Consider the following 25,860-nt stretch of genomic DNA (forward strand, 5'->3'; position numbering starts at 1 on the left):
GCGGTTCTGCGGAGAGCTGACAGAGGGCCCGAGACTGATTAAAGAGGCAGGATCCGTGAAGTAGTGGGGAAGGGAAGAAGGTAGGCACTCCGGGTTTAAGAATTGATCCGGTAACTCTGTGCACAGACCAAGGTAAGAAATATGAAGTATTGCCTTGGGGGTCGGGTGAGACTCTGTGTGACGTGTGATTGAGACGTACTTTTGTATGAAGCGAGTGTGGAGTCCTGATCCGCGATTCCGTAACTCCGCGAGGGGTGCGGCCGGAGACGGACGAAGGGTGAGATAAGGGAGAGAAAGGAAGAGTCTCGGGAAATTTGGTGTATGGTAAGCCCTTGCACAGGGAAGTGCTTGGCAGTACACCAGGGAATCTGGTAAACTCATAGGTGTGTGGTACCCCTTGCACGGGGAAGTGCTTGGTAGTACACCCCCATTTTCCAGAATCGGAACGTTAGTGTGTGGTACCCTGAAGGAGGGAAATTTCTGTAGAAGCACACTGAGAAGGGCTAGGAAGAATGGGAAATATGAGTTTCAGGGGACAGGGAAATATCCCTGGGGGAGTGCCTACCGAAAGTTCTTCCTGAAGAATTATAAGAAATTGGAAAAATAATCTCAAAATTAGAGGAGATGATAAAAGGAAAAAAAAAAAGGTTAAATATTGTGTATCAGTCTGGACAAAAGAACCAATTAAGGAAACAGCAGTATTTTGGCCAAAATACGGGTCTGATGAAAATTCAGGCTTTAAATTTATGTGTAAACAATAAGATTCCTTTTTTTTTTCGGAGGAGGAGCCAAGTTATGCTCCCTATAATCCTAATATTGCACCGGTGGCAGCAGCAGTCGCTCCAGGAAGGGAGACAGGGACTGCAATTAACACTGTCCCTAGAGAAGAGCTGCTATACAAAAATGGGAAAGAGCTCATCCTCCAGGACCAGGGGTAATACCGGCAGGGCAGAAATACCCGTTTGCCGACCTGGCTGGAATAATAATAGTGTGCAACACAGAAATCATATGAGAGACTTGGGGTCAGAATGAGAAAGTACTTGGGGATGAATCCTGAGGACCCGGTATCCCAAGGGCTCTTGAAAGTTCATTTTGTGATTAAAGCCTGGCAAGATACCCAGAAAATGCTCCAGAAGGTGGGGGGATGTAGTGAACAGTCACTGGGGGGCCCTCCTGTGGGAAGCCCTGAACGTGTGTGTCAGGAGGGGAGATGAGAAGGAAAAGCAGAGAGTGAAACTAACGGTATTGACAGTGTAGCAGGTAGTGAGGCAGAGGGTTGGAGAAAGAGGAAGAAAATCTTCAGGGGGAGTCAGGGCCAGGATGGAAAAGAGAGGAAGAGAGATGAAGGAATGGCAGGCAAGGAAAGCTACCCGTGTTGCGGCCTGAATCTTAGCAGGGACAGGATTTGATGGGATGTTTTAAGTGTGGCCAGGCTGGCCACTTCAGGTAGGAATACCTGGAGTGGAAGAAGGAGGAGAGAAGGAAAATGGGATGAAATATATTATACTGATGTGTTGTTTCAGCATCCTGGAGGGAGAAAGGGATGGAATTAAGTTGGCTAATGACTGAGACTTTGGTGAAAGTACAGGCTGGAGAAAGATGAAAAGAAGTGTTAAAAACGGTTATTGAAGGTGCTAAAGGTGTGGTATGTAATGTTTGACAGAGCTGTTTTTTGAATGAGTTGGGAAAGTTGAATGAGCAGGGAAAGAGGATGTAGGCATTATCTAAGTAACAGTCTAGAAGTTTTGGTATATTTGCTGTGGTGTTTGGTCAGTTTCCCAAGTATCGAGAAGGGGGGGCAGCCTGCTCCACCAGGGGCCTCTCCACAGGCCGCAGGGGGCTTCGGCTCTGGCACCTGACGCGCCTCCTCCCCCTCCTTCTGTGCTGACTTTGGTGTCTGCGGGGAGGTTTCTAGCTGCTCACTCTCCCAGCTGCTGTTGAGCAGCAGGTTTTTGTTTGTTTGTTTGTTTGTTTTCGTGGATGTGCTCTCACAGAGGCAGGGACTGTGTTGCTCATGGCTTGGCTCTGGGCAGCGGTGGGCCTCTTCGGGGCTGGATGAAATTGTCCCTTATCTGCCACGGGGAGGTTTCTGGATTCTCCTCGTGGGGGCTGCCACTGCAGCCCCCCCCCCCCCCCCCCAACCTTGCCATCAAACCCAATACACTGAGGCAGCTAGGTCATTACTGGCCTGTAAAGTATCAGGGATTAAATTAACTAATGAAACCCTAACAAGTGATGGGGGTAGAAGGGGCTGGGATAACAGTGCCACCTTTGGGGGATACCAAGCTGAGACTAGGGGATAAAATGATCTCTGGGCAATTATTGTATGTACCCAAGGCAGGGACTAACTTGTTGGGAAGGGATTTGATGATGAAATTGGGCATTCAAATAGTAAATTGTTAGACTGGAATAACACTTATTTATAGAGTGCTCTCAGGCCCTGAGAGCAGATATATTCACCTCTGACTGGAAAGACTCTGAAGTGGGGGCGGAAGCAACAATACAGATGGACAGTTTTACCTCAGGGGTTTACAGGGCCACCAATTTATTTGGGCAAAGTTCTAGAACAGATTTTGGAGCAATTCCAACCTCCCAAGGAGGTATTACTGTTACAAAAATGTGGATGATGTTTAATTGTCAGGACAGGAGAAAACAGTTGTGAAGAAAGCTACTAACAAGCTATTCAACTTTCTGGGAAAGCAGGGCTTGGGAGTATTGAAAAATAAATTACAATATGTAGAAAGAGAAGTCAGGTATTTAAGGCATCTAATGTCTGAGGGAAAACGGAGAATAAATCCAGAGAGGATTCAGGGAATTGTTGAAAACTAAGAAAGAATTAAAAAGTTTTAAGAGAAAGATTTTTTTAAGGAATCAGGAGCCACGAAGTCTGAGGGAAAATGGATACTCCCTGTTATAAATTAGTTTTGGTAGAAATCATTCCCAACACATCGTGGGTAAGGTAGATCGAATTTCTATTTATTTGAGCAATTCAGCAAGCAGCGATAAGTAAAACAGCGCTGGGCGGCCGGGGAGTCTCCTGCTCCGCCAACGGCGCACACCTAAGCCTGCCAGAGTCTTGATTTATAGCCTAGTAGTTCCGGGTTTAGTAGCACCTCCTGGTGTCTTCTACGACTGTGCGGCCTGTTGCTAGGGGGTCTTCGTCAGTCCTCTGGTGGTCGTGGGGATGAAGATCGTCGTCTTCCTCTGCGTTGGGGTCGTGACTTTGCTGCGGTATCTGTGTTCCCATGCAAGGAGGAATGCCATTTTGCCCTTATTTGGAGCTGGTTTCTATTGCAATTGTTAACTTAACAGGAAGTTCCCATACTTGTTTTTTTCCTTCAACAGGATATTGGGGGTATAAGCAGTCAACCGTTGAAACCCCCCTATCAGCAACATTTAATGAACAAACAAGGCTTTACCCATTACAATCCCCCCTTTTTCTCTGTATCATTTTGTTCATTAAATCTATTTAGTTCTAATTGACTCAGGATTAATGTTTCCTCTAGTTTGGGTCTATCATTTATCGATTCGTACTTTGTCCTCATAAGCATCAGATGAGCAGCCTCCAATCTACCTTTAACAATAGCTATGACTTTGTTAAGGATCCAAGGACCAAACGTCAGTGCTAGGGTTAATAAAATCAGCGGGCCAACTATTGTTGACAACAGAGCGGTGAGCCACAGCGAGTGATTATACCAGGACTCGTACCAGCTTTGCTGGGCCTCCCGCTCTCTTTTTCTTCTTTCCAATCCTTCTCTAAGTTTGGTCATGGTATCCCTCACAATTCCAGTATGATCAGCATATACACAGCATTCCTCCCCGAGAATGGCGCACAATCCCCCTTGTTGTACAATAAATCTAGTCCTCTGCGATTCTGTAATACCCCTTCAGATAATGATCTTATAGATTTTTCTAAAGCACTGATAGATTTCTCAATTCTGGCTAAATCTTCATCCACAGCTGCTCTTAGAGAGGTGAACTCTCTTCCTTGTTTGATTAGCGAAGCAACTCCTGTGCCTACCCCTGCACCCCCCCCCAAAACCATTAGGGTAGCCACTGTCAGTGTGGAAATTGGTTCCCGTTTTGTCAAATGGTGTTCTTGATTGATCTGATTGTCATACATGAAACTCTCTGGGTGGTAGAGTATCTTTGGGATGATTATTATTTGAACACAGAATTCTGCAGACCCATTGAACAAGTCCAGGGATAAACAAGGGGTAACTCCTATCTTTGAGCATACCCACCTAGCATCCTTCGCTGGTAATAACCATTCCGCCAGTTTCTTTATATTTCCGATGTTAGTTTGATTTGCACACAAGTGCATTTTATTGGGTGGGACTTGTCCCACGCATCTCCCCTTCTCAGTCACTTGGGTCAGCGTTATGCCCTGACCCTCTTTCCCCCACGTACATTGTGAGGGATTGGATCCATTTACCCGTCGGGCCTTCTCATTGACCCCCACAGCTTCGCAAAAGGGCGGCCTTACCCCATAACAGAGCCAGCACCGCTCAGTCAGGTGAGGGTTGGTAGCATTTAACGGCTGGTAGCTTACTTGCATCAATTTCCACAGGGCCCCTTCCTGGGTTCGAGCTGGGGCAGAGGTAGAAATCTATTTGGTTCAGACACAGGCTTGTGAGTGCCAGTTGACAAAGGGATGTGAGAAAACTTGGTGCACCCGCCGCAGTTACTTGGTTAATGATAACTTGGTCCTCCCACCTAATTAAACTCCACTTAAAGGGCTGGTGCGAATATCCCTGGTCGGCCCCAGCCGGACAGGGGATATTCAATAGGAGAGGTAGCGCCAACATACACCAGAAGGGCAACGTCCTTTTAGAATTCTGGGGAGGCGGCTTCGAGTTATGGTGGGTACTAGGGCGGTTTATTCAGCCGGACTCCATCATCTCAAATAGGGGTGGGTACCAAATAACTCTCCCCACTGTTGTACCCCTCTGCCTCGCCCGCCTACTTGGTTGCCTCAAGCAGCGGGGTTCACTTTCTTCACGGCAGCAAGGGTAATCTTCAGGGGCCTAGGTACCGATTTCCCTGTTCCAGCCACTCCCAGTCCCAGTTACTCACTCCTCCTTAGGCGCGTTACCCTTCTGATGTATGGGTCTGGGTACATTAAAGAATTTCCCTTCCCCTACTTCCCAGTTTCGTTTACAGTGAACCTATTATTCCTTAGAGAGGGTTACCGATCATACGATTACGAATTCACTCTTCAGTCCCTTTTCGCATGGTCAGCCTCAAGTCTCCGGGTCGGCTGACCACTCTCCGCCGTTCCTCCGGTATTGGTCCTTTAACTCGGCTGGCGTGAGTCCATCCTTTCTCGGCTGTCCAGACAGCTGTGTCTGTGGTAAGTAGAACAAGGTAGGGTCCTTCCCATCGAGGAGTTAAAGAGGTCTCTTTCCAGGATTTTATCAGAACCTGGTCTCCTGGTTTGATCCTGTGTATGGCCATCTCTAGAGGGGGGGCGTTGTACTACTCACTTTGCTGCAGGATCCCCCTTATATTGTGAGGTGACAATACCCTCAGTTCGCCCCCAAAGGTGATTTTATGCGTTTCTTCCACCAAGAGCGCAGCCGCGACCACTGCCTGGAGACAGGTGGGCCATCCCCTACTCACGGGGTCCAAAAGTTTAGAAAGATATCCCACAGGTTTCTTTTTCCCTGCCCAGTCTTGAGTTAAGACCCTGAACGCTGTCCCCTCATTTATGTTGATAAATAGATAAAAGGGTCTCTTCACATTGGGTAAATTTAACACAGGAGTGTTCACTAAATCCATTTTTAAGTCTATCTGGCTTTGCTCATCGCTTTGGCTCCATTTCATTACTACTTCCCCAACCAGTTTCTGATACAAAAACTTCACTTTGCTACTATAATTTTTAATCCATTGCCGACAATATCCTAACAGGATGCCTAACAGCTGTCCCAGCTATCCCAGCAGCTGCCTAACTTGTCTTTTGCTTTTTGGCGCTTGTAGTGACAAAATCCCATATACTCGTTCGGGGTCTAGTTTCTTAGTACCCTTACTTAGCCAATGTCCTAAATATTTCACCTCTTCCTCCGTGAACTGTAATTTTGACTTTGATACTTCTAGTCCCTTTAAGCTCAAGAAGTTTAGTAGCTCGATACTTTCTGTTCTGACTGCCTCCTGACTCTCTCCTGCTAATAGCAAATCATCCACATATTGGACTAAGGTTACTTCAGGATTTGGTTCATAGTTCTCTAATACTTGTTCTAATGCCTGACCGAATAGATTTGGTGATTCCGTGAATCCTTGGGGAAGCACGGTCCATCTTAATTGTTGTTTCCGATGGGTTGCAGGATCTTCCCACTCGAAGGCGAAATAATCCCTGCATTCCCTTTTTAAAGGACATGCCCAAAACACATCTTTTAGGTCTATGACACTATACCATTTCTGCGCTGGGGACAGCTGGCTTAGCAAAGTATGTGGGTTAGCTACTACAGGAAATCTGGTTATTGTTCTTTTGTTGACCTCCCTCAAGTCTTGGACTAGCCGATAAGAGCCATCAGGTTTCTTGATAGGTAATATAGGAGTGTTATGAGGTGACATGCAAGGTTCCAGTAATCCCTGTTGTAGTAACCTCTCGATTACTGGTTGCAGCCCCTCCCTGCTTTCTTGAGACATTGGGTATTGTTTTACCCTGATAGGAGTCTCGGGATTCCTGATAGTGACTTCAAGGGGACTAATATCTAAATGGCCTACTGATTCGAGAGAATACCACACCTCAGGGTTTATTTTTGCCTCGTCCTCTACAGTGAGGGCATATAATTTAACCTCAATTCCTTTATTTTCCACCTCCAAATTAATTTTTAGCTTAACCATTAAGTCTCTTCCCAACAGGTTATATTCAGCTTCTGGTACTAATAAAAAGGATCCTGTGCAACTTTGGGCTGGGGTCTCTATTTCCACCCCTTTTATTACTGAGACCCTAAAGGGCTCTCCTTTTGCTCCTATCACCTGTAATTTCTCCGAGGAAGGTTGACATCCCCGGGGTACCATTTGGACAGTCGATCTTTCTGCCAAAGAGTCCACAAGGAACTCCACTTCTTGATGCTGGGGACCTAACTTCAAGTTTATCAAGGACTCCGTTATACCAGAAGTCCCCAGTCGATGGAGCCCCTGACTCCCCTAATCTTCTTTAAACATTCGCTCATCTTGTAAGCGTTTTCTGCAGTCCTTTTTCATGTGTCCCTTCTTTTGGCAATAAAAACATTCTATCTGTCTTAGATCCCTCTGATCACTCTGGCTCCTCAGAGGTCTTTTTCGTGGTAGCGGAACACCCTTTGGGCGAGGGGGGGGAGCCCTTTTTGTCCTTCCCGGACCGCTGCCACTAGAATCCTGGCCTGCCTTTTATGAATCTCTTCTTCTCTTCGCACATATACCTTCTGAGCTTCTCTCAGCAGTTCATCCATCCCTCTATCCTGCCAATCCTCTAATTTTTCTAATTTCCGCCTGATATCCCCCCATGATTTTGCCACAAATTGCATTTTTAACAAGGCCTGTCCCGCTGGTGTACCGGGGTCCAGTCCTGAATAAAGCTGGAGGTTCTTCCTTAATCTCTCCAGCCATTCTGTGGGAGTTTCATCCTTCTTTTGATGTTCACTAAAGGCCTTATTTATATTTTGTCCTCTAGGGACTGACTCCCTTATACCTTGTACAATAATAGTCCTTAAATCCTGCATATGACTCCTATCTTGTTCATTTTGGTTATTCCAGTTAGGCCTCTGTAGGGGCCATTTAAGATCTCCTACAGGACCCTGCTGGTGTTACTGGTCCCAGATTCGCATTCCAGCCCTCCGGATCATATTCCTTTCTTCCGCAGTGAATAATATACCTAAAATGGCCTGGAGTTCTTCCCAGGTGTAAACATTAGACCCCAAAAATTGGTCTACTCGCTCAGAGACTCCAAGAGAATCTTCTAAGAGGTTTCCCATTTCCTTCTTGAATTCTCTGACGTCTCCCGTATTTAGGGGGATGGAGACGTATCCCATACCGGGTTGGGGCCCTCCCATTGCAACCTCTCTTAGGAGATATAGTCTACCCTCACCCTCTCGATTTCTAGTTTGGCTCCGAGTTACCCGTCTAGTTCCCCGAGGGGTGTCCGTGGCCGAATCAGAGTCACTATGGTAGCCCGGAGCCGTGGGGGGGGGGGCTGGAGGTGAGGGAGGAGGGTGTATATAAGGGGGGGGGTGAAAGTGGGACTTCTTCCTCATTCCATTCATTCTTTCCCGCCCCCCCCCACCTTTTTCTCTTAATGGGTATAAGTTGGCTCGGGTCTCAGATCCTATCCATAAGTGTGCATACTCACTCTCCTCTTAGGCTGAAAGGCTCCTTTGAATTCACATAAAGGTTTAGAGCCTGACAGATCCATTCCTCAAAGGACCCAAACACAGGTGTTGTGGTTTAACCCAGCTGGCAGCTAAACACCACACAGCCATTCGCTCACCCTCCCCCCTCCCTCTCTGGGATGGGGGAGAGAAACGGGAAAGTGAAGCCGGTGAGTTGAGATAAAGACAGTTTATTAAGACAGGAATATACTAATAACAATAATAATAATAGTGATAATGATAATAGTATTAATAATAATAATGTGTAAGAAACAAGTGATGCACAATGCAATTGCTCACCACCCGCTGACCGATGCCCAGCCTATCCCCGAGCAGCCGGCCCCCCACCCCGGCCAGCCACCCCTATATATTGTTTAGCATGACGTCAGATGGTATGGAATACCCCTTTGGCCAGTTTGGGTCAGCTGTCCTGGGTCTGTCCCCTCCCAGCTCCTGCTGCACCCCCAGCCTGCTCGCTGGCAGGACAGAGCGAGAAGCCGAAAAGTCCTTGGCCTGGTGTAAACACTGCTCTGCAACAATTAAAACATCGGCATGTTATCAGCGTTCTTCTCATCCTAATCCAAAACATAGCACCCTACCAGCTACTATGAGGAAAAATGAACTCTGTCCTAACTGGAACCAGGACAACGGGCCAGTATAACGGGTGAGCCCCTAATTTGCTTCCCACCCCAGACTTCCATACAATAATGTATCATCTTAACTTTATCCTTACCCCGCCTAGTGGGGTAATCTTTCCAATGTTTAATCATTAACCCTAACGGGCTCTCCGGTGGTATCGGGGGGCAACCTAGCCTTGGGTTCCGACCCACCCATGGGACCAGAAGACTTGCTCCTCTTCTGTCCCATCTTCCAGAGTGCCTTCACACACACACGGTCTTCACCTCCCGTTCGTGGCCCAGTCCCTCGCGGAAGGTGGGAACCGCACTCCCAGGGAGTCCGCACTCGCTTCATCCTCGATTAGACGTCTCACACAGGCACACTCTGGGATTCCCAACCCCAACCGAACGGATAACTGGCCTATACTTACTCACTCCTGAGTCTTCGTTCGGAGCTTCGTGCACAAAGATTAAGGGGTTACCGGTTGTTTATTTACTTATCGCTGGAACTTTAGGTTCGTCGGTAGGGGTGCGTTGGCTTGGGGACCTCCAGACAGGGACCGCAGAATCAGCGGGGCGCGCCTCCCCTGGGAGGGATCCAGCCAAGCTACCACTATCCGAGTCACGGCACCAATTTGTTATAAATTAGTTTTGGTAGAAATCATTCCCAACACATCGTGGGTAAGGTAGATCGAATTTCTATTTATTTGAGCAATTCAGCAAGCAGCGATAAGTAAAACAGCGCTGGGCGGCCGGGGAGTCTCCTGCTCCGCCAACGGTGCACACCTAAGCCTGCCAGAGTCTTGATTTATAGCCTAGTAGTTCCGGGTTTAGTAGCACCTCCTGGTGTCTTCTACGACTGTGAGGCCTGTTGCTAGGGGGTCTTCATCAGTCCTCTGGTGGTCGTGGGGATGAAGATCGTCGTCTTCCTCTGCGTTAGGGTCGTGACTTTGCTGCGGTATCTGTGTTCCCATGCAACGAGGAATGCCATTTTGCCCTTATTTGGAGCTGGTTTCTATTGCAATTGTTAACTTAACAGGAAGTTCCCATACTTGTTTTTTTCCTTCAACAGGATATTGGGGGTATAAGCAGTCAACCGTTGAAACCCCCCTATCAGCAACATTTAATGAACAAACAAGGCTTTACCCATTACACTCCCTGATGGGAGAGAAATGCTGAATAAAGCACCAATGAGGCAAATATGATGTTTTACATCAAGACAGTCATTGGGATGTGCAAGCAATGTGTGATGTTGTGCTAAAAAAAGTATGTCTGTGTAGGAATATACACTTCAGTGAAGCAAATATGCAGAGGATGTACCATATGTCAAAAGGTAAATAAAAAGGTCATCCGTAACTCACCTAGACGGAGACGGGAGCCAGGGATTCGACCTTTCCGAAGTGTACAGGTAGACTTTACTGAGTTACCTAAAGCAGGGAGACTTAAGTACTTGTTTGTCCTAGTTGACCACGTGACTGGATGGGTGTAAGCTGTCCCCTCGGTATCTGCCACTGCGAACACGGTGGCTAAGGTATCACTGGAGCAAATAGTCCCTAGATATGGGATAGCTGAAAACATTGATTCAGATCAAGGAAGTCATTTCACTTCACAAGTACTGCAAGGGTTAATGCAGGCCTTAGAGATTGAGTGCGATTTTTACACCCCCTGGCACCCCTCCTCTTCTGGGAAGGTAAAGCGAATGAACCAGACATTAAAGAAGCAATTAACTAAATTAGTGTTAGAAACCCAACTTCCTTGGGTAAAATGCTTACCTTTAGCACTCCTGCAGGTTCAAACAGCACCAAGAAACGATATAGGAATTTCACCGTATGAGATGCTGTTCGGATTACCCTATCTGGGCAGAAGGGATAAGATACCACAATTCGAAACAAGAGAGTTTTCTTAAGAACTGTATTCTGGGGTTGTCCTCTTCTTTGTCATCTCTCAGGACCCGTGGGAAATTGGGTCCTGATTCAGACCTGGAAAGGATCAACTCCGGCCAGAATGGGAAGGACACTTCCAAGTACTACTAACCACTGAAACAGCCATAGGAACTGCGGAAAAATGTTGGACTCACTATACTCGAGTGAAGGCATCCGTCGACCCTAGCACCTGGGAAGCTGTTCCTACAGAAGACTTGTTGGAAGCTGAAATCGAAGAGAAAAATCTCATAGTGGACTCTGAGCAGGATAAGAGCTTGCAATTGTAAACTAACCTTTTATTTTCACAGGTAACTAATGAGTGTGACTTGTGATTGAGAGAAAGGACAGACCTATAGCGAATTGAAGTGCTCCCAAGGGGTTTTTGTTCTAGTAGTAGTGTACATCTTATTCTTTGTATTGATAATTATTTGGAAACCTAAGGTTTAAAAATAATGACAGGGAAAAATCAATTATTAATTTTGTTTTTAGTGATTGTAGGCCTCAGAGAAAGCCTTGGTCAATTGGCAACTTGGAAAAGGCATGACCAGATAATAGTAAGACGGATATCCCGTAAAAATATGGGTGACTGTGACAGAGGGTTATGTACCACAATCTGTCACGGTTGATGCTTGTGAGGTGTTAGCTTGTGGAGATTTAAATGCCCAACGACAATTGAGCAGAGAGAACAAATAACTGGGAGAGACCCAACAGCCAGATTGAGAATAGCTGTATGGAAACGATCCTCTGTTGCCACCAGAGAGAGGGAGAAACTGGAGGAGAAAACAGGAGGCCCTCTTTGAAATGTGGCAGTTCAAACATTTGAGATTGAAACAGGGCATGGGGATGTGAATGCCTGGATAGAATGGGTCAAATATACTGTCCAGAGTCTCAACCATAGCAATTGCTATGCTTGTGCCTCGGGATGACCGATTGCCCAGATAGTGCCCTGCCCATTGGGGTGGACCGAGGATTCCCAGGGGATGCGATGCATGATTGCATTGTACCAAGAGAAGACTGCCTGGGGAAATGAGGCCTGTAAGTCTCTCTCTTTGCTGTTCCCTTCCTTGCGTGATAGCAATATCAGGGTTCCCCCTGCATTCTCTACAGCTATAGGTAACCATACAGCTTGCCTCTCACGGCAGGGTGTGAGTGCTACCCAGCATCTGGGAGAATTTGCCTTGTGCGCGAGGACCTTGAATGCTACCGAGGACTTGATGGGAAACTGCTCAAGACTTGAGATCCCCAGGGCAGATCTCTGGTGGTACTGTGGAGGGAAGATCTTACGGTCCACCCTACCATCTAACTGGGGAGGCACTTGTGCACTTGTTCAATTAGCTATACCCTTCACCCTGGCATTTGAAAGAGAAACATCACAAATACCCAGAAGAAGTAAAAGAAGCTTAGGAGTATCATTTGATGATAGAGTGTACATAGATTCTATTGGGGTGCCTAGAGGAGTTCCCCATGAACAGGAAGCCAGGAATCAAATTGCTGCAGGATTTGAGTCACTGTTCTGGTGGGTAACAATCAATAAGAATGTGGATTGGATTACTTATATTTATTATAATCAGCAGAGATTCATAAATTATACAAGGGATGCGATAAGAGGAATCGCTGAACAACTAGATGCCACCAGCAAAATGGCTTGGGAAAACAGAATAGCATTAGATATGATGCTTGCGGAGAAAGGAGGTGTGTGTGTATGATACTGAGCAACCATTGTTGCACTTTTATACCCAACAATACTGCTCCGGATGGCACAGTAACTAGAGCATTGCAAGGGTTTACCACCCTTGCCAGTGAATTGGCAGAGAAATTAGGCATATTTACATCCTTGACTGTAGTAGCAGGAGTTTTGATAGCCGTTGGTTGTTGCATTATCCCCTGTGTAAGAGGACTAGTACAGTGGTTAACTGAAACTGCAGTATTGAAAGAAATGACCACGAAGCCACCACCTTACTCAGATAAGGTGATGATATTAGAGGAGATGGAAAGCAAAGAAGGTGAAGAAGAGGAAGATATCTACCAAATTACACCTTAGAGAAAAGTTTTGCAAAAATCAACAATTTATAAAAAAAAAAGAAAAGGGGGGAATTGTGGGAATAAAAATGTTGTTTTTGCAGAGTTACATTGTTTAAAGGTAAGGAATGGGGTATTGAGATATGCTTGCAGTGATAAGAAAACTTAGCAGGCGACCTTGTAAAATGCAGACAACCAGACTCCTTAGAACAATTAGGTGAAAATCACGGTGTCAAGTCAAGTCAGATAAGTGAAGAAACATTACCACTTCAAACAGTAAAAAAGTCAAAAGAAATTTGAAATTTAACAGACTGGCAACTGAAGGCCATGCATTGCCTGTGAAGCATCAGATAGATTGTGAACCTGGATTACCCACTCAGTGGGGAAACAGGGGAGGGTCCTGTCATCAAAAAGTATATAAACTGTGTTTTGGAACCAGTAGGTGCGCTCCTGCTTGTGGGACGCCCGCCATTGCAATCGCGAATAAATTACTACTTCACTGAGATCCTCGCCTGAGCCTAAGTTATTGGCTACGGAGTGTTTCTCACACCTAGCCTGAAAGACACTCCGCAGCACAAATTCAGCTTCAGTTGATGCTTTATACCTCACCTCTGTGAGTCTCTTTTGCACATCAGTTTAGCCATCAAGTGAAGTGATTTCTGCTGGGACCTACAAAGTGTTCCATGAAAACGGGAGTTAGGTCATGCAGAAGAGATGTTTCTAAAGCTGAATTCCCACCTGGCTCCCCATCATTTGGTTACTTGACTGAGAGATGTCACTGGTCCACCACAGGTGAAAGAAAGCCAAGGAGGTCCCTCAGGCCCACAGGGATATGATTTGTAGGGAGCATTTTGACTATTTAGTTCATTCTTTGCCATTACTGGATTGAAATTACTCAAATCCTTTCTAAAAATACTGGGCAAAGCACTGACAAGTACGTTTTGAGGAAAAATATCCTGTGATTATACAGGTTCCCCTGATGCAGTTCCTTGGGGTTCGCAATCCAATCAGTGAGCCTAATTGCCAATGCCATTTTACCTCCTGGATGAGAGCAGGAACAAAAACCACCCTGAAAATGAACCTTCGCAATGTCCAAGGCAGCTTCTCTTGAGGTGGGGACAACATACACAGGACTAGTTAGGGCTTTGTGCATCATTAAAGCCTCAACTTTGTGTTGCCAACAAAGACCTCAAAGAGTCCCTTTGCCTAATCAATGCCAACATAAAGTGGGCATATTTCTTGCTTTTAACATGTCTATCAGAAGGTTATTCCTGTTTTTTCTCTTCTATCAGAAAAGCACATGTACCCTCCTCAAACTATTTTTCCTACCATTTCAGCAGCCTAACTGAAACCAACATAACTCCTTGTTTTCTGTGGGCAGTGCACTCTTGGTTCATGTGTATAACTCCACTGCAGGACTGAAAGCTCCTAATATCCTCAGTAGATATCAACTGCATGAAAAATTATCCTCATCCAAGGCTATAGAGTAATTTTCCAATTTGCAGGTGCATCTTGGAGAGGGGAATTTTGATCAAACACTGGTTGAAGCAGAACAGATTGTCTACACCAATGATTTCTCAGTGAACAAAAGTGACATAAATCACCCAATTAGTCAGCCAAAAAATATTTGTTGCAAAGCAATGTTTTGTTCATCTTTAGATTAATATGTGCATTAAAAATAAATAAATAAAAATTCAAAGTGTTTATTTATTTACATTTATTTATTCAGATTGGTTACATTTGCTCTGTAAACTGCTCTAAAAAAATCATGATTCACTCATTTACATAGTGTTTAATGAATGATAAATAAGACATTAATGAATCGTGTGCAAATGGCCTGTTTACATACAAGATGTAAACTATGTAAATTTCTCTTTTTTTTTTTTCTTTCATGGTGTAATGGTAATAGTCTCTAAATATAAACCTGATTTATAGGCATCCCTCTGAGTCCCCTGAGATCTTTCTACCAACTCAGTACCCCTTGGTTTGGTCTGTTTTCACAAACATTTTCTCAAGGTGTTTTGTTCTGGACTGAAGCGCTCCATACTTGGTATAAGTCCAAGTATAAATAGTCTTCTTCATTCAAAATACAATTATCTGTCAGCAGACCCCATCCTGCTTTGACATGAAACAGCACCTTCTTGAGCAAACTCAGATATTAGCATTCGTATAAGTTAACTTTATGTTTCAAGAGACAATATATGTTTCCAAAACTTTGGGTTTATTTCAAATTAACTTTATATATATATATATATATATATAAATGCATCCAAACTTGTAGGTACGTGTCTGTGAGTGGGTATGAACAACAAATCTCAATTTACTGGCTGTGGCTTCAGTTATATCCTGATTCAAAACAGCTTATGTTAAACATTTTTTTTTCCCTGTGACTTATTTAGTATTGCGAGGGCTACTAATTTATGTTGTTTTTCAGTTGGACTTTATTTATGTATGCTATCTTTATCCACATTTCACTTAGATGGCAGTCTGAGCAATGTTGTCATTTCAGTTACTGCAAGCTGACTGCAAGAATTGATCAGAAAAAGCTGATTTGGAAGACTTTGGTGCCTAGATTTTGAGAAGCAGTTAAAACATTTTAGATATTTCTGGGGTTTGGGAGTGTTTTTTTTTCTTCTTCTTTGAAATTGTCAAATTATTTTCAAGTACTCACTGAAATTCAGATGTTATTAAGGTGTTTTGAGCAAGGCACCTGAAATGACTATCAGCTTCTGAAATATGTCACCTCAATGAAATCACTGTTTCTTCTGCATGTGATACTGAGCTATCCTGGCTTTCACATCCCTCCCGAAATATGGTAAGCATCTCCTTATTTTGTTCCAGAAGACAGAAAACTCTTTGTGGGCATGCTCAATAAGCAGCAGTCAGAAGATGATGTGCACAGGCTATTCGAGGCATTTGGCAACATCGAGGAGTGCACAATCCTTCGGGGACCTGATGGCAACAGCAAAGGTAAGACAATGGCTTATGGCACACCATGGCTTTAGCTTCGAGCTAGACCCAGTCTTGGTGTATATATAATTTCCTGTCACAACAAAGTCACTAGGTGTCTGCCAGGTCAGCATCTCTTACATTAGGAAGGGTCACGTTTGCCAAGAGAGGCCATTTCTTTGCTGATTGCTGTCTGCTTGTGCATGAGAACAAAGAGTTGATTCCACCTAAATACATCCCCCTCCACAACAAGCTGTGTCTGACCACATTCAAACAGCTGCCTATTGCTGTTTCTTTACAGGACAGCCTCCGCTCTGAATGCAAAACCTTCAAATTTGCTCAAGATCTGCTCTCCCCACCAGCCTTAGGAAAGTTGGGAGTTTCTTCCCCCATTGAACAGGCTCATTCTTTCCTTAAACAAAGCTGTATTTTCTGTTTTACATCCTTACTCACCAGCTCCGCCATTGTCTCTACTTATTTCTCACCCACCAGCCCCAGGTCCTCCTCTTCTTTAGTTGGTTCTTGCATACTTACACACCGACCAGTAACCACTATTTCAAGCATACAGGATCGGATGTAAATATTACACTCAGTAGTTATTTGCTGCTTGAAACATCTCAATGCTTAATTGCAAAACTAGGTGTCTTACCTCCTTCTGCCACTTTTTGGCATCCCTCATTACCTGGATAGCACAAGGAAACCTTTTCTAGAGTCCAAGCTTCTCTGTTAAACATAAGGGTCATTTTTTTTCCCCTGTCACTTTCTAGACAAAGTAACTTCAATTTGAATAGGAAGCCTTCTTCTCTTGATAGTATAATGTGTCCATTAAATATTGATCTGCATATAATACATCATAAACTGCGCTGGAATGTGCAGTACCAGGGAAGAGACCGGTCTTGCAGATGCAGTTCATATCTCACTGGATATTTTGACATGTGACAACATCAACCAGCATATTTTTGCAACAGGGAGGTGAAAAATCCAAATCAAAGTTATACACTGAAGAAAGATACTGCTATTTTGTAAAATCACTGTTAGCCAAGAAAGACTTCACTCTGGCATTATAGGGCAGTATTTTGATGTATGTCAGGAAAGCCCAGCCTTCCTGATACAAATAGCTGAAAATAAACTGTGGGCAACTTCTTTTGATTTTATGGCTACTTTAGTTTCATGACACCCAAAGGTTTGATTCACCAAGAAGAGTTTCAACCATCATAAATGGCAGGCAGTTCGGCACTCCCTTCACTGAACAAATCAGTAAATTGGGGAAAAGCAAAAAAAGTCTGTCTGCCTCCACTTGGAATTGTACAGAACAAAATCTATGACAAAGGAGCTAAACAGAGTAATAATAAAGGCAATAATGTCTGAGATCTGTAAGAAACAGATTCCAAAGGAGATCCAACCCCCAAACTTGTATTCATTCTTGCTCTCTCTCTTTTTTTTTTCTTAAACAATTTCATTATAAGTCTGAATCTGAGTGGCAGCTCCATATTGCTAACCAGTTTAATTATTAGTGCTAGCAGGCTGCAGTCTTAGGCTTGCATTTCACTGAGATGTTCAGGATCAATACTGAGCCTTGACAGAGTTAATATCACCAGCTTCCATTTGCAGGTGCTATTTACTGAGAATGTGAAGCTTCCAATTTCCACACACACAGATACATACACACACACACACACACACAGAGCATTCAATCCAAACTTAAGGGTAGTGCCCTTATCTTAGGAGACAATCAGGCGAGCCACAACTCCCACAGACTTATTCCCAGTCTGTAATGTTTTCCATCTGCTAGAAACCAATGTGACAAATACTGCTTGTGAGATACTTATTTTGGGTAAAACCCATAAGGCATAAATTCCACCTAAATTGAGTTTTAGGCAGATTAACTAAGTGCATAGACTTCAGTCCTAGCAAAGCCATTACATGAAGCCTCACCAGGCATCCCTGTGATGAGCGAGCTTTGAAGACACCTCAATGAAAGCAATGTTTGGAGGAGGTAGGTCCCAGCTTCCCAGTGAATAACACCACAGGCCAGTCATAGCCAGAAAGGCATCTGAGCCTTTCCTGAAGCCATGGGAGGCTGTCCGGAGCCATGTCCTCCATGCAAGCTCCATCTCCTGCACAAGTCACCCAGGGTCAAGCATAACAGTTACTGGAGCATGCAACCAGGTGGCAGGAGAGCTGGGACCAGGACATTTTTCTGCCTTAAGGGAAGTGCAGAGTCTGTCTGTCCTGAGAGAGATGGGAGAGGAATGAGCCTGCCTGTATCTCTCTGGGTAAAGCTCACCTGTGTGCATCCAGGAGCGCAGGAGTACTCAGGTGAGGAAGCCACCATGAAATGGGATCCAGTTTAGTAATCCAGTAGGACCCACAGGATTGCAGCTGCCTGGACAGCCTCTTGGTTTTGTTTTGTTTGTTTTTAATTCCGCAGTTGTCTACTTCAGTAACTCAGAAAGTAAAGATTTCCCACAACACCAGAAGTCCCTCAAGAGGAGTCTATCACCCTCTGCAGTCATAACCTTAGGCTCTGACTCTGCAGTCTCCTCCGTTCCTGCAGGAGAGCTGACAAGACAGTCAGAGCAGCCCTTCCAGCTCTGTAATCCTGAAATAAGGAAAGAAAAAAAAACATACGAGCACATGTATCTCTCTGTTCGGCACAGGTTATATATCTCTCTCTGTGTCAAAATCCCTTCAAACTCCAGAGCTGCTCTTGTCACGAGGACACCGTTGTTTTGAAGAGTGGTATGATTCATGTCCTCAGCTCATGAGATCCTGGAGATCACCTCAATTCTGGTGACAAGGGGCAGAAAGAAGATTATGTACACATTTGGTGTTGAGTTCAGAAGCCATCCCACTGAACACACAAATAAAGGGATCAAAACATTAGGCTCTCCGCTACTGCCTTGCCACCATACACAGGTGAAAGCTGAGTTTTCACCTGCTTTTCTACTTGAAAACCTATCAGAAGCAATGGAGGGATCTCATTAGCATCTCAGGTATTAAACAAGATAAATTCCTCCTGTTCCCTTTATTCCCATCTTTATCCAGCTCTGTTCATCCATCAGGTTCCTCAGCACAGGGGTGAATTTCACCTGAAGAGAGTGAAGACCTCAACATGACAGCAACACGGAAGCCAAAAATCCTGCTCTAAATACAATGGGTGACTGAAGCTGGAAAGTTTTTGTATATTTGCTAATCAGCATCTTCTTTTTAGAGGCAGAAAGTAGAAAAGAATCTCTGCAAATAATTAAACACCCTAATTCTGGATTATCTCTGATTAATGAAGAGGAAGGTGCAGTATCTCAGGAGCCCGGGAATGCTGGACTGTGATTATGTCATAATTGATCCCTATTGTTTCCAGCTGAAGTTTATCTATCTCATTTTCTCATGATTGTCTCCTCTCAGCTCCTTATAAATTATATCCAACTATTAGCAATAACTGCTATGCTTTTCCTGAAATACAGTCTGAGCACAATGGTAAGGAGGAATGCAAAGTGAGGGGCTCCTAACTACAAGCTACTTTTATATGTGTGTGTTCTTTTTAGAAGGGGCTACTATTGTTTCCTTTGATTCTACTTCTGCCAGCCTGTAGTGATGATTATAGAGACTTTTGTTTCTCATTCTTCTAGTTTACAAGTGTTTTAGCACTGCAGTTTCCACCATGCACTGTATGGATCTGTGAGGGTGTGCTGACCTTCTAAAGATGCTACAAAGGGAATAAAGGACAGCTGTCCCATTGTTAGGGCTGGCATCCCTTGTGCAGTGATCTGCGCCCCTTCAGGGAAACAACTGGGGCTTTGCAAATTGATTAAAAGCTTAAAAGTCTTTAATAGTAATAAAAGGGGATAGAAGCCAGAACTTCTCAGATCTCTTCCAATTTGTTCTAAAAACCGCCTTAGCATATGGAAATTACTCTTCTTCTCTGAGTCAGTTTGCTTGTAGCTAAGAACATTAGCAATACTTTCCCCCACTCTAGTGGTGCATGTGACCCTTTGAAGTGTTGATCATTTCTGCACTCTAGCACATATTCATAAATGCACCTCTGTGACCTAAAACCTTAAGTAAGAGTTCAGGCAGTGTGAAATTCCTCACGTGGCAGTGCAGGCCAGAGAAGCACTGCCTGCATTTCTCTGATGTCTGCAGGAAAGCACCCATAGAGGCACTGGCTCTGCAAATTGTGATACAATATTTGCTGTAAAAGACTGATTCAGATTTCAGTGGTAGCAAGATGACAGTCATCACATGTAGATCTCTCCCATCCCTACTTTTTTTATTAGAAGGTATTTCATGCTTTGTCAGACCAAAGCTGTTTGGAGCCTGGACAAGCACTGAGCAGTCTGTGTAATGGAGCTCTACCAGGCAGTGATACAAGACAGAGACCTTGTGTGTTTGGAGCAAGCAGAATGCCTCTCTATAGCTGGCCTGTGGTTGCTTGTAACAAGCATGTGCAGCTTTCTGTTGACTTTCACACAGCTCCTCACTGTTTCCCATAACACCAGAGGGAGGAGCATTCAGCATTATGTCTAATACAAATAGAAGGAAGATCGTTTTCACACAATAAATTATAAAATATATATTCATGAGAAGCTATGGAGGTCAAAAGATAAGTAGATTCAAAAAGTACTCACTAAATTTGGGTCCGCCAGTGCCTGCTGCAGGCAGTATAGGGTTTTGTGATGCAGCTGTGTTTAATGGCTGGGCTTTGAGAACGAATAACTGGTTTGCTATACTTTCTCCACTAGCTTCTTTATTGCTAGTTCTGAAGACAGGGCACTTAGCTAGATGGACTGTCATTGGTACCTCTGCAACCTTTCTAATGTTCTTTTTCCTTTTCTAGGGTGTGCATTTGTGAAATACTCTTCACACACGGAGGCCCAAGCAGCTATCAATGCCTTGCATGGCAGCCAGACAATGCCGGTGAGTAGCTCTGTAACATGGCACGTGAGGATTGGTCCAGACTTTGCTGCCCTGTGGCCTGATGGAGGAGGAGGGATGATTTATCTATGCTTTGCTACTCGTCTTCTGGGAAGGATGGCTTAAGCATGTGGGACCTTGGGTGTGTTTAACTCATCAGAAGAAAGGCCGGGATGACACTGTCAGTTCATTACACATGCACAGAACTCCAAGGGGTGCTGTGTTCCATCATCAGCAGTTTTGATGCACTGAAAAAAAGACATGGTTCACAGATGCCAAAAACATTGGGTCAAATTCACCATGAGTTTAAGGACTTAAGTTTCAGAGGGATGAATCAAGCACAAACTTGTGTCTAAGGGCTTTTGTTTTCCCTCTCCAAAGAGTCCCTGCTTCTACATGAAGGAAATTTTTGCCAAAACTGAGCAGAAAACAGCATGCTCACATGATAGCGCTAGAAGCTAGAGATGCATCACACCATGATGTGCGCTCTCACTGCCTTTCTGCTGCTGAAGTGCCTGCCTGGGCATAAATGTGGTCCCTTACATCCAGCTTTTGAAAGACAGTCAAACGCTACTGAATCTTCCAGGAAATGTTTGAGGTAATGCTTGGACTTATGTCTAGTAATACAATGTTTCCAAGCTGATAGTTCAGGGAAGTGGAAATTAAAATGGAAATGTGTTTTCTATGCAAAATGATACTTGTACACCACCATGCAGACTTGGAGGAATGTAAGACATTCCATTATCAGCACAGAAAGGCAATCTGGTCCAATATGTTTTGGTTTATTATAATAGCATATTATTATTACTAATTATTCACAGTGTAAATAAGGAAAGGCTAAGAAGCATGCTGAAGACTTGTAAAGGATACAGGGAATCTCAGTATTCAAAATCTCCCTTTCAATAAGAACCTCTGATCTCAATTCACAAGTTTATCCAAATAACTTGAAAATGGGCCGAGTGGACTGGCTCTAGGTCTGTGTAGGGTTGAAAATGGGAAGTTTGTCACAGGGTGTGGTGGTTTTACCGTGCTAGGCAGCTGAACACCACAACCGCTCTCTCACTCCCCCCTCCTTAGATGAGGAGGGGAAGAAGTAAAGGAAAGAACAACTCACGGGTTGAGATAAGGATGATTTAATTAAAGGGAAAAAAATAATTATTAAGGAAAGATTATTATTAATCAAACAATTTAACTAAAGGAAAAAAAGGAAAGGGGAAAAGGGAGGGGGAAAGGGAAAAAACAAAACAAGTAAAGGCTACGTGGAAGTGCGGAGGAAAGAAATTACTCTCTACTTCCCACAAATGAGCGATGCTTGACCATGTCCTTGGAGCAGGGCCTCAACGCACATAGCTGGTGTTCGGGAGGAGGACAGACGTTTTCGCAACGAGAGCCCACCCCTCCCCTCTTCTTCCTTTTTCCACCTTTTATTGCTGAGTGTGACATCATATGGTATGGAATATCCCTTTGGTTGGTTTAGGTCAGCTGCCCTGGTGATGTTCCTTTCTCACTTTTTTGCCCACCCCCTAGGAGGGTTAGAGAGAGTCCTGATGCTGTGCCAGCACTGCTCAGCAGCAGACACAGCACTGGTGTGACACCAGTGCTGTTCTAGCTACAAGTGCAGAGCACAGCACTGTATGGGCTGCTGCAGGGAAAGTTAACATCCCAGCCAGACCCAGTACACAGGGGAAGAGGTTTCTGGTAGTAGCGAATCATCAAGACTGTGTTTTTTAGAACTCAAGCTCAGACAGGTCAGATTAGAAAATGGTACATGTTTACCAGTGAGGTTATTAAAAGGTGGCATCTCCATTTTTTTGAATTATTACAATCAAGACTGTGAGACTCTTCTCAGGAGATTCCTTCTAACAGAACCACATGCTGGGCTTGATGCTGGCATCGCACAGTAAAATACTGTGGACATCTTTACTGAGCAAGGCTGAAGAGGTATTTGAATGTCTTTCTTTAAAACTTTGACCCAAAGTGATAGCGTCTATAGACTGACACCAGGAATTACAGTTCCACAGGGTGTGGTACTACTGAAGAGTGTAATAAAGTCAGTTCCAGACCCAAAAAGCTTAGAAACTTGGGTGACATTGAGACGAAGACAGGGAAGAAAACAGACAAAACCGAGGGAGAGTTGAAGATTTTATCTAGATCTACTATATCCAAAATATCCTTATCCTTCCTATTTCAGCACTCTTTATATAAAGAAAAAATACTTCTCTCTTGACCACTTCAGAGCAAATTTTTGTTCCATCCTGCTGAAGCCAACTGAACTTAGGATGTGTAAAATAATGAAGAATTTGGCCATTTCATCAGTCAGATTTCTATGGGACCATTTTTCTTGTTGACTTATTTGACTCATACTTGCTTTAGAAATGTTCTTGAGTAACCAGATCTGGTTATCTGAGAAAGCATTGCACTTTCACCCTCACTAGATACATCCTAGAAATGTCCATGGCTTGACAACTTCCCATGAATTGGCTGAACCTCATCAGTACTCCATATAAATACTGTTAGTTCACAGAAAATTCAAGGAGAAAATTATGAGCTTAGTCTTCATTTTGAGCCAAATTACGTGGCAGTGCCTTGTATCTCCCATGTGAGCTATGAGCAGTCGTACAGGTGGTTACCACGGCTCAGCAGACTAGTGAGGACCCGTGAAGTGACTTGCCACTTGATCAAGACATTGAGCACGCACTGCTTTTCCCACAGGGCCTCAAAATGCTTTGGACACTTTGAAAGAAATAGGCCAAATTCTGCAAGTGATCTCTGTTCCAATTCTCCTTTTCATGGTGCTTCAGGGTGCACTGCATCTTTCAGGGCTTGGATGTTCACAGAAAAACGCAGCCACCTCGTGGTGAGATGATGATGTAGCCCTTGTCCTTGGAAAGGAGGGGTGTGTTGCTGCCATCTTCCTTCAGCTCCCCCTCCTATTTCTTTCACCATTAGGACTGGCCTCATTTGTCCAGCTGCGATGCCAACTCAAAGTTGTTCCTGTGGTTCAGCCAATTTAAATGTCTCTTGCCTTGTCCTCGTGTACTACCAACGGGGCATCCATCATCATTCTTGTCAGGTCTCGAGCTGTTCATTCCTGCGGCAGACTCCTGTTTCTCCACAGCTGTCAGGATTATTGCTCTACTGTGACTTCCTGTTCACACAACATATGTTGCCTAATAGTTTCAAAAGGTAACTTTCTTTTATGAATTTTTTTTATAAACCTTTCCTTGGACAGGTGCCTGACTGCCATCCGTCACAAGCCCACTTCTCTGTACGAGTCTCTTTTTTCTCCACAGGGCCCACCAAGCATGTCTACAACTTTCAAATTTTCACACAAAGAAATTGCTTTGAGAAATAACTTTCCCCAAATCCCTTACTTCTGAGCAGGCCCAAAGTTCCTTCTGTATTTGAGAGCACTAGCCAAGAGTGCTTTTTTAGGGTCTTTTAAAATTGCCTATCAGCTTTAGGATAGAGTTTATTTGACCTTCATGTCCTCCTTTGTGAGAGATCATCATTTTCATGTACTTTTGCACGTATTTTTTTTTTAACAATGATATATGTCCTTTACCTTCAGCTTTGTGGGCATAAACAGGTCTCTTCCCTTGAGTCTCTTTACTTCTTCATCCAAGCCTTGTCCCTAGCAGCCTTATCTACCAACACAAATTCAGCTACTATTTCTATATTGACAGCTTGCAGATCTAACTTCTCTACTGCAGGACTGACTCCTGTCCAAACTAAAATCTTGGCCTGTCTTTCCAGCATCTCCTAGTGGATGGATGTCTAGCTGTCAGATCAAGCTCAATATGCATAAAGCAGAGCTCTTAAACTTTTCCTCCCAAAGCCTGAATCTTCTCTCTTCCACCTCCATTCTCAATTGCTGTGGACAACATTATCATCCTACCTGTCAATCATGCTCCTACCTAAGCATCATCTTCAGCTTGGTTTTCTCTTTCTCTCCGTGTCTTCACATTTGGGCAACAGCCAAATGTTGAAGAGGCATTCTGCGCAACATATATAAGATATGGCCTTGTACATTCACCCACGCAGAATAAACTCTCCTTTGTGCTTCATCACTCATACCAAAATTGCAGCAGCCTTTATGCTACCCATAAAGTACACAGGGTTAAATATTATACTACTGTTGTATCTCTTTGGCTGTCTCACCCACCTCAGAATGGCACATCAGAATTTCTTGTTCTTGTGAATTAATCCCTGAAAGGGGTAAAACTAATGTTACCTATGTTTTTTTGTTTTTTGTTTTTTTGTTTTTTTTTTATTTTGCACAGAAGCAGATAAGGTAAGGAGGAATTAAGAATGTAATCCATTTTATTTAGCTTTAACAGCCTGAAAATTTATAATCTATTCTAAATGTTTTCCCACAAAGGAGGGAGGGGGAGAGAGAGAGAGGAGGAGCGAGAGAGATTTCTAGAGATTTGTGCATTCTTCCCCTTACCTATCTGTGCTAGGATAGGATAAATCACCTTCTGGGCATGTCTGTCCCTTTAATAAATTATAATGGAAATCCCTTTCATTAATTATAAGGAAGATCTCCGTAATGGCATTAGACTGAATAACTGAGGTGGGACTTGTCTCACCTAACCGAAGACATCTAAAAGTTTAGGAACTAAGATCTTGTTGTCTAAGTGCTTGTCATCTAAGTTTCTGTTACAATCAATAGGGAGAAATAGATACCTCTGGAGGTATTCTACTGTACAGAAATATATTTTAAAACCTGTCAAACCAAAACCCAAGTAGAAGTGTGTTTTTTAGCTAATTCTAGGTGTTGGATTTCCATGGTCTGTCAGATACAAAATAGTGGTTAGTCACCTGAAGTGCAATTTAGAATGAAAAAGGACCCTTATTGCTTAAAAACAAAAGCAAAACCACTTGCTTCCTGCAGATGTCTTGGAGTCTACAATTGCCTTTGCTCCCTGGTGACACACCATTGCCGTCTGACATTCTGCTCCACTTGTCACTGCCACAGTAATCTTACTGGAGATAAAGTTTTTTGGTAACTTTATCACAGATTAGCCATCTACAAATCAGATGCTGATGCTCTTAATTTGGCCTCTCTTCAGAGAGTGAGTCCTC

General features: G+C 43.9%; 1 protein-coding gene across 2 annotated transcripts in view; it reads left to right on the forward strand.

Annotated features, from left to right (window-relative positions):
* LOC310888764 (CUGBP Elav-like family member 4) overlaps positions 1-25,860 on the forward strand; it is an 815,597-nt gene that overhangs the window by 700,584 nt on the left and 89,153 nt on the right. For both annotated transcript variants that reach the window (XM_083815832.1, XM_083815833.1), the window contains exons 4-5: positions 15,754-15,879; positions 20,696-20,775. In XM_083815832.1, the coding sequence (XP_083671958.1) occupies positions 15,754-15,879; positions 20,696-20,775 (206 nt within the window). The remainder of the gene's footprint in view (positions 1-15,753; positions 15,880-20,695; positions 20,776-25,860) is intronic.

Source organism: Anser anser (genome assembly GCF_964211835.1).
Source record: "Anser anser genome assembly, chromosome: W".
Classification (NCBI taxonomy): domain Eukaryota; kingdom Metazoa; phylum Chordata; class Aves; order Anseriformes; family Anatidae; genus Anser; species Anser anser.